Source organism: Falco punctatus (genome assembly GCF_963210335.1).
Source record: "Falco punctatus genome assembly, chromosome: 8".
Taxonomy (NCBI): domain Eukaryota; kingdom Metazoa; phylum Chordata; class Aves; order Falconiformes; family Falconidae; genus Falco; species Falco punctatus.
In genome coordinates this window covers 57,539,559-57,554,480 of record NC_137588.1, presented here as the reverse complement: position 1 = coordinate 57,554,480, position 14,922 = coordinate 57,539,559, and the positions used below count along the sequence as shown (strand labels likewise).

General features: G+C 41.5%; 1 protein-coding gene across 1 annotated transcript in view; it reads left to right on the top strand.

Moving 5' to 3' along the window:
• GALNT10 (polypeptide N-acetylgalactosaminyltransferase 10) overlaps positions 1-14,922 on the top strand; it is a 93,057-nt gene that overhangs the window by 37,622 nt on the left and 40,513 nt on the right. Inside the window, exons 2-4 of the mRNA XM_080398629.1 lie at positions 6,973-7,075; positions 7,936-8,074; positions 12,223-12,389. Coding sequence (XP_080254755.1) covers positions 6,973-7,075; positions 7,936-8,074; positions 12,223-12,389 — 409 coding nt within the window. The remainder of the gene's footprint in view (positions 1-6,972; positions 7,076-7,935; positions 8,075-12,222; positions 12,390-14,922) is intronic.

The window sequence follows — 14,922 nt, the reverse complement described above, 5'->3', positions numbered from 1 at the left end:
AAAGAAAATAATAAATCGGCAAAACAAATTTTTGAACAGGGTTTAAGATCTGTACAGCATTACGATTAGTTTATGCACTTCACGAAACCTTTTTTTTTCCTTGTGTGTAAAAAAAAAAAAAAAAAAAAAACAAAAAAAAAAAACAAACACCTCTTGGCTTACGTCTCCATCCACCTTTTATTTTATTCTGGCTGGAGCCAGGCACACTAAATAGTGATTAAACAGAAAAATTAAAATTCCATTTCTGTGCATTTGGTGTTTGAACGCTGATCAATTGCTTTGGCGGCATGTTAAGTAACAGCATGGTAGACAACAGAAGGGGCTTATTTACAGCAATCTGTCTAAATCCCTTTTCAATGTATTGCTTAATATGCCTTTCTGCTTTAATTCATTTTCAGTTTTTAAAAAATGAAGGATAGAAACAGGCAGGAGATTAGTTTAAGATATTGCTGGAGAAGTAATCACTCCTTAATGGTAAACAACTTCCAGTTCTTAAGGGAAAGAAAATGTGCTTGAGCTGAAATAGAACTTATGGGCTTGCTGTAGAGAGTTTATGGATCAAATTCAATGGCTTATGCACTTACATAGCTTGACTTAGATGATCATAATGAACTCTTCATGCTTTGAAATCTGCTTTTTGCATTGCCGTTTACAACTGTCCATTTCAAAAACGGAGATTTTTGCAAAATGAGAAGCTAAGGTAGAGCAAAGCAGAAAATTGTAAAGACTATATGCTGCCCTGTTTTATAGGGACAGAAGTCCAGATCCGTAATGTCAATTTACGCTGGCCGTGCAGCATTGATAACTGCAATGTTCAAACAATGGCCACTGTATTGCACCATTAAAATGCAAGTATGGGGGGACATGCTGGTGGCTTTTGGACAAAAATGTTATGCCCCCTGCTATGCAGTTATATTTAATGGAAATTAGGATAAAAGTGAAAATTGATGTGAAATACAACATTACACATAAGACAGCTCCCTGCAAATGAGATGCTTGTTTAATAGTTAAAGCAAAAGTTAATCCTAGGAAACTTGCTGCATTTTGCAGATTGCTTAGATATCACAGTCTAGAGCGTCTGTTGAAGGGGTATCAAGTTATGTAATTTGCATAATTGAGTCAAATCCCATGCAGCATCCCTGAAGGAAACCACTAAAAAAAGCAACATTCTGGTCCCTGTGTGCTGTGTCTGGATTTCTAGAGCTCAGACATCTTCTACAAAGAGGTGGGGGAGTGGGGGGGGGGCTTCCACAATGACATCAATGTCAGCAACCTGCCCATTTTCCCAGTGAGAGAGACTCTGAGTGCATATGTGTGTATCTTCCCTCTGCCCGTGATGGCATGCTGCCCACAGCTTTACACACTGCTCTGCTAATAGTGACGATATGAGCATAAAAATCGCAGTCAAGGGGGGGAAGGCAGTGTTTTATCATTCACACTATTTTTGGTAGTCTGCTGAAATCAAGTTGGTCTTGAAAGCGTGCTTCTTAACAAGAAATACGATGCTAATCAGCCTGCTGCAGCTACACCTTCCCTTCAGGGCTATGTGGATTGTGGGTGCTGGCAAGGTCACTGAGGCAAAGACAGTGAGATTCATTTTCTAGTACAGAAAGTCACTTCAGAATTAATGTTCAGACATTGTTGACAGAAATTGTCAGTGACTCACCGCAGACTTTTCAGATACGGTGTTTTAATAGCAACCTGCAAAACCAACGTAAGCGTTAACGTGTTTGCTTGCTGGGGATACAGTTAGAAATACTCTAACCTCTTAACATTTACCCAAGTTGAATTAAATTTAATGGAGCATTTCTGAATTGGATTGACTAATGTAACTTCTCTACCCAAGACTAAAAAAGCTCCAGAATGCAGCATGTCTGTCATGACCATCTGCAGCTATGTCTACCCTTCAAGATTTTAAAAGCTACTTAGAGAGGGATGTCGATCCAACAGAGATTAATGTTGTGTTTATCTTGTGTGGATCTCATTTGGCTTTAGTTGTCCAGGGCAGTAACACCATGAGCACTGCAGCGGGAGGAACGGATAATGTCACCCTACTCAGTCCTCATTTTTACTTTGCCGGTGCCGACATAGAAGACAAGTCGGTCCTTCTGAGTCTCCGAGACTGAGAACTACACAGAGCCTGTTCCTCAGGAATTAAGGATCGATAACTCATTCCATGTGCCTCCAAAGTCCAGTACTGCAGTTTGTAAAGGTCTAAATAACTGGTACATGTACTCCATAGCTTCTCCTCTTGCTTAAAGTTCACAAACTAAAGTTTCTCTCTCAACATGTGTGGCCTTGACAGAGCTCAGCTTAGTCCAGCTCAAAGATGTTTTCACATGTAAACTTATCTGGGAGTGGGAGAAGTAATGCGTCTATCCACTAGACTTCCTACTGTCTGCCTGCCTGATTTGGGCTCTACGTAATACCGTGGCAGTCTCTGATTTTTTTTTTCTCCTTTTTTTTTTTTAACAGCATTGGAGGATGGTGTGCTACTGCCTACTTTCACTCAGTATCGCAGTGTTTAAATGGCTTGTGTCAGGTTGTTGCTTGCTCTGAAGGTATTTCAGTGCACGTTTCTGACCTCTCTTGAAGAATGGCTTGAAGCTGTGCAGAAAATTGACTTCCCTGTTCACGTTATCCTATATTGAGTGTGCAAACACAAGGGCAACTCCAGCCCAGAGCCTGGCGGTGCTCACCCTGTGCAGGGATGGCTAGAACTACTTTTTCATGGCTTTTGGGTTGCTGCTTGGCCTGATACACATTGGCTGCTTTTGGTGGTGCTGCTTTGTAATGGCGTGAGGTGCCCCTCCTGAAACAGTTGATACCCAGTGGTGTGGCTTCCCTCCAGAGGATGCTGGAGATGTTGGTGTGAATCCTTTGGGGTATGCTTTGAACTTGTCTCCCACCTCTTAAGAGCTGTTGCGGAGGGGCAGCTCAAGATCCATCCCATCAGCATATTTTGAAAGGAGAGTAATCCATTACAGCTACCTGCAGCAGTAGACAGCTATCTTCTAAGGGACATTTTCAGACGAGATTAGAGGGAAAGGAGATGCCTCTGCAGTTCTACTTTAAGTTGCCTGAGTGGCAAGAACAGGCGGTATTTAAAACACGCTTACCAGTGTCCTGTTAGGCAGCTTTGATGTCTTTTTGCTGGTGGGTCTCTTTTTTTTTTTTTTTTCCTTTTTCTTCAGGGTGCCTGACTTCCCCTGGTCACTTCATGGGGCTTGGCATAGGGTGCTGGGTTACCACGTGCACAGCGGGTGTAGCGAAGCCCAGAGTCGCCCTGTGTCTCTCTCCTTTTAGGTCTAGTCCCTAGAAACTCTTACAGTGCTCTCCTCTTCAGTGGTGGGTGGGATCCCTAGAGTAACTGCTGTAGGGGTTTTACATGTGTTGAACCGCAGCAAACGGCAGAAGGGATAGAGACATTGTAAATGATTCTCCTGGTGTGTTCATTCAGTCCAGAGCGCTATAAACAAGAGACAAAAGAGACTTTAAATATTGAGGTTTCAGTCTTGCCAGTTGTTCCTGTGCCCAGTATGACACTCGTGCACAAGCCTAGCGCTCAGAAAGTTGCCAAAACTCTCTTGGCAAGAAGGTGCTCTGGTCTGCAAGAGCTTTCCAGGACTTTTCCTGGCAGGGGAGTATCCTGCAGAGGAAATTGGCCAGTAAGCAGGCCTGGAAAAGCAGGGATATTGCAAAACAGAGGCAGAAATCTCATGGAATGGTACTGTGCTCTGTGGGTTATTTAGTGGAGATGATCAGGACAGTGACATGTTGTCTGAAAAATTAGAAAACCACTCTGGTGGCCAGACAAGTAGATGTGCTGGATTGTTGCAGTAGCACAGGATGGCTGCTTGATGGTGCTGAAAATTTGATCTGTTTTACACCCAAAATAACCAAGCTGCCACTTCTTCTGTCTGTCACACAGCCGTCATCCAGACCTGATCACATTAGCTGCTACAAGCTAGCAAAAGTCAGCTAGAGTTTGCATAAATTATTTGTGCAAACATCAGGTCAGACTGAGCCATATATAGATGCAGAGGTTGGGTCTGCCTGCCCCTTGCCCATGCCGTGCCCTTGCTCACTGCACCCCGAGGAAGCATCTCAAACCATCTCTGCTCGCACCCACTGTGCAAAAGCAGCAGCAACCTGCTGGGGTGGAGCAAACATTCGGTCTCTTGCTGGTGTTGGCATATATCCTGTATTTTTTTCAAGGTGCTCTGTGGTCGTGTTGCTGGCACCCACCTCAGATTGACCCAAGGACTAGCTGCATACTTAGTTTTTCCCCAGAAGTGCTGTTGTCCACGGTGTTTAGTTTGCCCTCCCAGTGCTTTCTTGCATGTTTGGTTCCTGGCTCACACATTCATCTTGACACTTGAAAGTATTTTTTCATTAACAGCAAGTAGAAATTCAGGTATGAACTGTGGTGTTTAACGGGATGGCTAGAAAACCACAAATCAGACTGAGCAATTTAGTTTGATACTTGTATCTGGTGAGTTTAGGTGAGCCCTTCCAGGAAGGTTCCTCACCACGGCTGTGCTGCTCTGGAGCTGTGCTTACCTTCGGAGCGATGGGAATCGGTGAGGCTTTTGCAGTGCCTCTCAAGAAACCACTTTCCCTCAGCAGATGCAAGTCTTCAAAACGTGCAGTCGGAGATGAACTGAAGACATTGGATCACTGGTGGCAATATTCATTTTATGTCCCGATAGGCGCAGAGTGAAATTCAGGAAGGTACACTACCCGTTTCTGTATTTGAACAGAAGTAAGGGTTTAAAAGAGTAGAGTTCATGCACTAAAGGGACAGTAATTAACAACATAAAAATGAGCTAGAGCTTTTGATTCATATAATTTCATCAGTGTAATATAAAAGAACAGGTGATGAAGATGAAGAAAATTGAGCAATCGTGTAGTAAATGAAAGAAATAAAGTATACCATCTAAATGTTGCTCTACTGGGATTTTTCTTATAAGTTGTTGCTTTTCTTCTGAGTGTAACTGTCCTTTCCTGCTAACAACCCTTTTCTGGCAGTTGTCTGGTTTTCACCACTGTTAATCACATCCCATAGTGTGGTCCTGCTCTTCCTGTGCCGCCCTGAGGGTTTTCCTTCCCTTCATCTTCCCGCATCATAAGTATTTTTTTGAGAATATTCTTGTTAGCTCTAGGTAGCACAAGTGGGAGTTCCTGAATACCTGTTCACATCGTGAACCAGCTGTGTGACTGACTTCTGGTCCATCCTGAGTGCCCATCAGCTCTCCTTCAGTGAAAATAAAATTAAATTGCAGGAAGGAGGCAGCCTTGAATATTGATATTAGTTAACTGAAATGTATTACTGAGTGTTTGGATTCATGGGTGAAACTTGGCTTCTGCCAGGTGTGTTACCGTCTGCAAAATGTCAAGAAGCTGAGTGTAAGTAATTTTATGATCTGTGATTGAAAGGATCTATGTAAAAATCTCTTATGTGGGGTGAAAAAGAAAGTTCTAATAGTTCACAAACCAGCTTTTAATCAGATCGAGCTCTGAATTTTAGACCGCTGGTTTATTATCCTTTGCATGGTAATACAACCAGCGCAACTTGAGGTTTTCAGGCATCTCCTTAGCCAAGGGTTACCACCCGGAACAGAACAGCAGGCGGAGCAGAGCGTGCACCTGTGTTCAGCCACTCCAGGTCACTGATATCTTAGCTGAAACCTGTTGTCACTGGTGGTTTTGTAAGCTAATACACAGGACTGCCTTCCTGCTGACTGGTGTAAAAGAGGGGTCATGCAATGGGGACAATCTGCAAAACCTTCACAGCAACGTTCACCAGAGCTCATCTGTCAAACTGCAGTGAGGTGGATCACATCAGTCTGAAGTGTAGTGCCTTGGAATAAGAAGTAAAATGTCCAAATGTCCTATTTTCCCAAGACAAATCTAGGCATGAAAATGAAGAGTTTGTAACTAGACAAGCAAATGACATCTGTGTCCCAGACGCCAAAGATGCCTGATAACCCTGTAAGGTTACTGTGCCAGCCGTTTTTTTTTGGTTGTGGTTTGGTTTGATTGACCCATTAGTGAGACTTCAAACCTCTTGCCCTCCAAGTGGGGGAAGCTTGCTTTTTCTTTTTTAGGAAGCTCTGGCCTATGGAGTTCTCTCTGCAGTACTTGAGGAATTAAAAAGGGGAAAACCTCCTAGTTCTTTGTGTAACTACTTTTGCAGTAATGATGCTACAAATGACTTGTAATATGCTTGTAGAGTATAAATGCAACATAATTGAAAATTCATTCTCAGAGATAATGTTCTCTTCTTTACCCTAAAACCTACTTAAATATATTACTTTTACATAAATTTCCTTTGAATTTTGGGGATGTCAGTGTTTGACATCAATATCATGGTTTTCTTTCCACACACCATAGTCTCTTTGATCCTGAATTCACCCCGTCTTTCATTTGCTAGCTTCTTTCCAAAACACCCATTGCTTCTGAATTTCAGGAACATCATCAAGAAAAGAGGAGCTCTAATTGGGTTCAGTGCAGGCTCGTGCCTTGTGTAAAATTTGCTTTTAAGTTCAGCAGCAAGAGTCTTAATAAATGACCTTTTAAATCTTATTTTGATTTTATTCAGGTGTGCTCATTAATAATGATCCTGCAATAGGTCTCCCATTACAGCTTTTTTGTTAATTAAATAGGATGTAAGATGTATTGGATGCTTTCAAAATGAAAATGGGAGTTTTTAATAGATTCCCTGATTAAAAATACTGGTCTGCATACATGATGGTGCCCTGAAAAAAATATCACTTAACAACTATAGATAAAGTACTGTTCTGAGGTAAAAAACCCTTGCTTCCTCCCTCACCCCTTTCAGGCTAAAAGCTACTTGCTTGTGATGGTCTTACCTTAAGGAAGGTGTTTAATCTCTTAAAAGAAGGGGTGGCTGTTGAGGGAAGGTTTCACATGTTGTGTATTTAATATATCCAATCTCTTGTTTAAAAGGCATCATACGTGAGGCAAAAGAAAGACCCTTACTTTGGTGATGGACAAAGGAAAAAGGACTGGCATAACAAAGAAGCTATAAGGAGGGACTCTGAGCGTGTAGGTATGTGAAATTACTATAAAAATGTTTTAACACTGATTGTAATTTAGTTTTGTTTTATTTGGTAGGCTGAATGCAGAACAGCATGTTCAACTTCAGTCAAGATGATCTTCTTGACGTGATGCAAGTTATTGTTTCTTGGTCCTAGTTAAAGCCTTTTCCCTCAATGTACAATAAACATTTTGAGGTGAAAATGTATTGGTAGCATCTTGGTATTTTTAGGATAGGTGCAGTATTGTTTGGTTTTTTTTTAACTTAATTTAAAGGGTGTGCCTTTATCTCTTCCTAAAATTGGAGATCCAGAAAGGAAGGAGGGATAAAAAATACATTCCAGATTATAACATTAATGCAAGTTCTATTCCATAGTTCTGGGATTTTGTCTTGCATTGCATAAGAGCCCATTTTCAACATCACAGCTTTACACTGGTGTGTCTGCAAGGGCTCTACCTCCTCTGTGCAAGAGCTCAGGTTGTTAAATATACATATCCATCTGTGCTGAAAAAAACAACAGTGATGCGGTATTCAAACCATACGTATTCTTCCTGCAGTGAAACAAAAAAGATTTTATAGAGCCTCCACAGCATTGTCATAGCCTCTTCATCTGTTTCTGATGTTAGAAGAAAGACTTTTAACTTCTGCCATCTGCACAATTGAGTAGTTTGTAGCAAAACTGCTTATCAAATCAAATTGTTAGGCTGACATGGTTGACCCAGTGCTAAATATGACATAGAGCACAAAACTAATGAAGGAATTTTCAAAGAGCTGTAAGATGACTGCTGTTCTTTTGATATATGGATTAGTTTCTGGCCAGTTAAGCACCAATCAGTAGTAATGATGAATGTTTACTTTCTGTCTATCCATAGGAAATGGAGAACAGGGAAAACCTTACCCAATGACTGATGCAGAGCGAGTGGACCAGGCATACAGGGAAAATGGCTTTAATATCTTTGTGAGTGATAAAATTTCTCTGAATCGTTCCCTTCCAGACATCAGACATCCAAAGTGAGTATATAGTTTGCATTTCTATGAGTGAAAGTTTACAAGCTGTAAATTAGCACATCTGCAGGAGCACGCTCTTTTTGTTGCTTTTTTTATGATGGACTCTTTTTTTTTTTTTTTTTTTGTTTTTTTTTGTTCATCAGATACAGTCCTTTCACAGCTGGGTCCGGCTGTCTCCTTGGTAGAGGACATTGTGTAGTAATTGAAATGAGAAATAGGGGAGATGAAATCTAGGGGAAAATACCTCCTTTTAATTCCAAAAGATTTAGAATTACCGAAAACTTGCAGTCCTGTGCAGAGGAGATCTTGAACTTAACCCAGAGGTGGCTACTTCTTTCACCTCTTGCAGTGTGACAGTTCAGTTCCTGAGCCTGCTGACATAGCCAACAGCTTTTAGCAGCTGATAAGGTGGAGCTATTTCTTTCTGTAGTGGCAACTGATGTAAATGTTTGACTCTGTTGACAAGTGCCCTAAGTGTAGTTGGGTGATGACTGTCACTATACACTCTGGCCAGTTCTGATGTTGGCTGCTGGCTGGAAATGACCATGAAATGCTCAGGAGCAGAAGGAGATTTGAGTAACTCCACTCAACTGTGTATGAAGAGTTTTATCAGAAATCCTTCTGATGTATGGATTAGTTTCTTAGACATCTTCCTCATAAAAACCTCATCAATGTTTAAGAGGAGAAACTAGTTCCAGTCGAGTGCTGGCTTTTGAGTTCATCTATTTTTGGACGTTATCGCTTAGGATGGTGTCAAACTGGATTTTGTGGAAGCCAGAAGGAGTTTTTCATCAGCAAAAGTGCTTCAGTTAGGACTTAACCCTTGTTTATACAAAGCTGAGGGTTTTTTAAATACCGTTTGTTCGGTTCTTAATCTGATAGCATTGTTAGACATTTGAATGGAAGGTTATTTTATGTAAAGCCGCTTTTATCACAATTTAGTGAATCTGAATTCAACATCTCCTTTATTCATGAGAGATAATTTCCAGAAGTCAGACTTTATAATTTGTTAGCGGCACATTTCAGAGATTACCTCTTCAGCTGTCACAGCAAACTAACCAAATACACTGGCTTGACATCCCTTCTCAATATATACTCATGAGCCAGAGTAGCGAGTATAGCTCCATAAATATGTTAGGCATGCAGCTGAAATGTTTAAACATAGATATAAATCAGGTAACTGGAGATGTTTGTTGATCAGCCCATACTCAACTTCTAGGAAATACAGTTTGAGTTTGCTGACCTAAATTATACCTGGCCTCCATTTACAGGGGTTGCCATGGGCTCTGAGAATTTAAACATCAGCCAATGCCTGTATTTCCTCATCTGAGGATTTAATATATAACTTCACATTCCACATTGTCTCCTGACTCCTCGTTACTAATCCTGCTATTTAAACTTTTTTAAAATGTGAAACTTCTAACTCCAGTCCCCAGTTAAAATTAGTAAGTGAAGTGTCTGGGTCACCAATGACTTAAGCTGTGATTAATGGTGCTGCTGCAGCTGGTTTGCTTGTTGCTTGACACATCCTTTCCCCCAAGGTAGCAAGTTATAATTATGGATGTTTCAAGGAGGATAAACAGCGTGTGTATAATGGATGCTGGGATTAGCTGGGCAGGGGTAATGGAGATTTGCAGTAAAGGGATACAGAACTGAAAAGGTCTGTTCTGCTTTCTGTGTGCCCGTCAAAAAAAAGACATACTTGAAATGGTATGGTTTATGTTATTTGGGAGGTTGATGAGGGCAATTTATAACAAAGTTAGGCTGAGACAAAGTCCATAAAGAGGATTCTAGAAAGAAGGGAGCTGTGTTTTAGAGCACTTACTTTACCTAGCATTTTATATATAGTAAGAGGTAATAGAGGCTTTGTCATCTGGAGGTGTGCCCTCAGCAGAGAGGGTAAGGAGGAGGAGAACTGGGGGAGAACGTGGCATCTGCCCTGTCCTAAGCTTTGGGGCCACAGCTGGCATCCTCCCCAATAGCTGGCCTGGGTGGGGAAGGACAAAGAAGCAGCCAATATGTTTACACGCTTCTGAGATGGTTTGTGTGGACCGTTACATGCCAAAGTGTCACCTCTGCTTTCTGTTGATCAGGGAAATTGAGGGGCAGGCATGTACTGGATCTGCCTGGCGCACACATACAATTGTTTGTTTCAACAGTCATGTCTTCCTCTGCTCATATTTCCTTTAAGTGCTTCTGGGTTTTTTAATATTAAAGACTAGTTTTGCAGGTCTTGTAAAGCAGTTGTAATTGTGATAGCTGGAGGGAAAGAATTTCTCTCTATGCTTAATGGTTAAACTTAATAGCTAAAGTTTCCCACTTGTTAAAGTAAGAAAACGAGAATTCCAGTTTAAGAAGAGTTAGAAGGGTTTTGGAGGCTCTTGTTTCATATTGGAACAGAATTGTTGCTAGTAGCTATTTCAGAAGAAGGTAAAGATTTCAACGCCAAGGGCTAGATGAAAGCAGTCCATGCAGCTTTATTTTGCATCTTGCATCTGTGCATTGCAACCATAGCGGGCAAGCTCTTGGCAGCACCCCAAGACAATTCATTAGACCCAGAATAAGCTACTGTCCTTTCACTCGGGCACCGGAGTAACTTCCTGTAACCCAAGATTTATTGAGCTTATATCATGTAGGTGCATCCTTCTCCATTCCCTGGGAAAGGTACCAGGGAGAAGCTGCCACTGCTAGAGCTGCTTTTATTCCCATCTGGCCTTTTGAGGAACAGGGAGGGAATTACCGTGTGCGTGCACGTGCTGCGTTGTGGGCAGAGCGAAAGCCTCGCTGTGTGCCTGGCAGCAGAGCGTCTGCAAATCAGCTCTGGGGCAGGCTATGCAAGGGGTCTGGTGCTGGGGCAGGGCAGGGAACAGTGACCTCCTGCTAGTGGAAAGGGGGCAGCCCTGCTAGCAGTCATTAATCTATTCTAAAAAACTCTGTTCACGTAGCCACCTCTGTTTTACACTGGACGTGTGGGGTTCTAGGAATGTAATAGATTTTTGTCTCCTAGTGAACAGTTACTGGGTGTTTTTTAACGGCAGTTGTTCGCTGTATGGCTTTAGATGTTATCTGTTTAACAAGGTTCAGATTCCACTTAGGGCCACACATGCAGGAAAATAAACACTGCACGTACCGCCGCAGTTTGAATTTTCTTCATGAAGCTACTCTGCAAACCCCCACAATCCAAGAGAGCGTTAACCCTAATTCAAAATCAAGAAGATTAATGCTGTGGGGAAATAGTCCCATATTCAAGACATCCATATGGGGTCTCTGCAGACCTAACTCTCCAGCTTTATCCAAGTTCTTCAGCGCTTTGTGTTCAAAGCCTAGCCTTCTTCACTTCTCTCTGCAGAACTGATCCCAGGTGTCAAACTAGACCTGCTGAAAAATGGGGAAGACAAGATAGATTGTTTAGGAAAATTGAATTGAATAATTGTCCAGCATGACAAAGGAAGCCTTTGGTAGAGGTTGGAGGTTGAGGTGTTACTGAGAGAGGTGGGTTTCTTTATTGAGAAGTTCTTACCATGCAATTATCCTGTCTCTTCTATGTGTTCTTCACGATGTCGTGAACTTCTGGGACTGTTTAGGGAAGGTTGCTGTCACACAAAATCCTGACTTCCTGCATGTTTTGTTTAAAATATTTGGATGACAGTTATACATGTGATTAGAGTGATTTGGTTCTCTGAAAACTGGGAATAAGTGAGCTAAACCCACCTACTGATAATGCCTAGAAGAGATACGTTCAATTTCTGAAACAGCTTTGTATAACGATTTCCTCTTCTTTGTTATCTTTGAGGTGTAAGGACAGGGAAAACAAGTTTTATAGAGACTTTTGTATCTGAAGCCGTAACTGGAGTTTTCTTTAAAAGCAGCTTTGGTACCTAATAGATCCCTCTGACCTTCTGTGTGGCTAAGTGTCACTAGCCATTAACGGTCCCCACTTCATATGGAGGTTGGTTTGTGGGGTTGTTTTTGCGAGGTAGACTAGATCAGGTCAACACTGGCTTGATAAGGCCTGAAAGTTGGTGGGTTGTTTTCAGGCACTTTGCATCAGTTTGAGGAATAAAGAATAAACTAAGTTACTAGATGGCAGTTAATGTGGAAGTGCTGGTGTGTTTTGGCACCACCTTTTGACTTGCTCTATCTGTGTCCAGCTGCAAGAATAAGCTGTACCTGGAGAAGCTTCCGAACACTAGCGTGATCATACCGTTCCACAACGAAGGATGGTCCTCTCTCCTCCGGACAGTGCACAGTGTCCTAAACCGCTCCCCTCCTGAGCTGATAGCAGAGATAGTGCTGGTGGATGACTTCAGTGACAGAGGTATGATAATTTGTATGTAACATCTCCATTTTTGCTTACCTACCTAAGGGATCAATGAACATGCACGTGTGTGTATAATGGCTTGAGGTTTTTTTATTTGCCAGCAGTGGAGATCACGTGAACCTTGCTCTGGTACATTTAAAAGGCTAAAAGTCTGACAAAAAACTCACGTTCCATATTCAGTTTGTGCTGGTTTAGCTGTTTTGGCATGGGCTGTCCTGTGTTGTAGACAATGGGAATCAACAGGGAAGCTGGTTTTAATATTCTAAGGGCCTGTGTAGCCCTTAACATTTAACTCCAGGGTTAAATGCTTGATGCTTGGAATACAACACACAAAAAAAAAAAAGGGCGGGGGGGGGAGGGTAGGAATAGTTCTCTCCTCACGTTCTGCTTTGCTGCTTTTTTTTTTTTTTTTTTCTAGACACAGAAAATGATAAAAGAAGCCTTGATAATAGGTTTCCACCTTGGACTGACTATGATTTGGCTTACTTTTCTCCTGAATATTGTACTCCTGAAAAGTAAATAAGCAACATATAAAACTGTGACTGCATTTGCTTGCTGACTTGCTTGCAACTGCACTCCTTATTTTGTACTGCGTTGCCAGTAGTCATTTTGGATTGGGTTTAAGTGCTACATACAAAGACGTGTAGTCACTGGCATTAACGCATCACCACAAAGGAGCAATCGCTTGTAAATGCAGCAGCAATGTGTAGATATAGTTGCTGAATTTACTTGTTCAGGCAAGGATTTTTTTTCTCTGAACATATAGTATTTAAACGCTATATGATATGAATTAAGGTAGGCTTTGCCTTGTAGCTCACACCCTTGCTATGGTGACAGAGGCAATCAGGTAAAGGAGGAATGAGTGCCTAGACATTGCATAGCTAGAAGGTTCACATGAAAGTCCTCTGAAGTAGCTGGTGTTCTCCTTTGTTGAAGAGGGTACAGTGACTTTAAGAGGTTACGATCAGATCTAGCAACTCTATTTTCTCCTTTAAAACTGCTAAGACTATTTAGCTTTATGACCTGCAGAGTTCAAGTCTTGCTGCTGAAACTGCTCAACTGAAGGAAAAGAGCTCTCTACACAGATACTAAAGGGTACACCTCCAAAAATCTGACATGTAGGAAGCTCCTAAAATGAGCTTGGAAACAAGCTCGTGAGTATTTAGTGTTCTGACCTATGCTGACTTTCAGGTAAGCACTACCCAATGGCTATAGTATTTGTTTTAAAGTACATCTCTAATTAGTTTGCAAGCAAGGCATGCTGGTTTGAACAGATCAATGTTATATGAAATAAGTATTTCTTTAGAGGATTTTCAGACTAAGCTGGGGAGAGAAAAAAAACACCCTCTTAACAAGGTCTCTTTATTGCTGCTCAGTCTGGAAGCAAATTAGACAAGTTCATACTGTAACCACAGCTGAATTGTACAAACAAGTTTCTTTTGAGAGAAATGGAAGTAATGAAATCTGGTTTCCTGTGGATCTGTTTTTCTTGCTCTCTAGATGTGCCCTTCTGACCAGGCGAAAGAGAGCACTCCCGGCTCTCCCACCCGTGCTCCTCATCAGTCTATACACATGCTGTTTGTTCAGGTTGTTCTTGCACTGTTTCACCTGCCTCTGATAAGATGCAAACTCTTCTCCATCAGTCATCCATCTTTCATACAAGGTTGCAAGAAGTAGCTGAGATTAATTTGCGTGCAGCACCCATTTATGGATGGATGTAATAAACTACTGGTGTTAGACAGTGAGCTGAATTGTCAAGGGAAGAAATGACATGCAGGCAGAGTGAGTGCTAATATTTTATTTTTTTTTAACCAGTGTTTTCCTGCTAGCTCAGTTGATCTGTACATGTTGAGACAATTACTAGTTAGGCTGAGACGTTTTTCCTTTACTGCTGTCAGTTCTGTATCCACACTGTAGCATTTCCTGCTGGCTGCTGCTCCTTTTCCAGCAGTGTTCTTCCTTAACCAGACTGGGGTTGGCTTCCACATCCCTCCCTGGGTTTGAATAGATTCTTAGTCTTCAGGAGGCTGTTAAGTCCTAAACACACAATTGAATTGACAGGCAGCTGGTTACAAGTTTCTGGTTTAAATTTATCCATTGTATGTATTAAAAAAAAAAAAAAAAAGAAAAAGAAAAGAGAGAGAGAGAAAACCAACAAACCCACACTTCAGCCCAATACCTGAGAACTGATAATTTAACACATCAAACTGAACTGCATGAAGGAGCGGAGGCTCTGGGAAACTTACTTTGCATGTTATGTGTTTGAAAAGGGTACATTCTTGGATTCGGACTGTTAGGCCACTGCTCTGGTTATCTGTTTCTCATGATTAAATTGGGCAAGTGATTAAAGACTCTGTGTCCAAGCTGATGATCATCACCACTGTGCCACAGAGCCAGTGAGCAGTAAAAAGAACAAGAGATTTCTTGATTTTCTTTGAAAATCATAAATTATTAGTCCTCTGCATTGTCTGCAAGGTGAAATGCTATGCTTCTGTTTCAAATGTTAGTTCCACAAATTTGCAACGGCGTC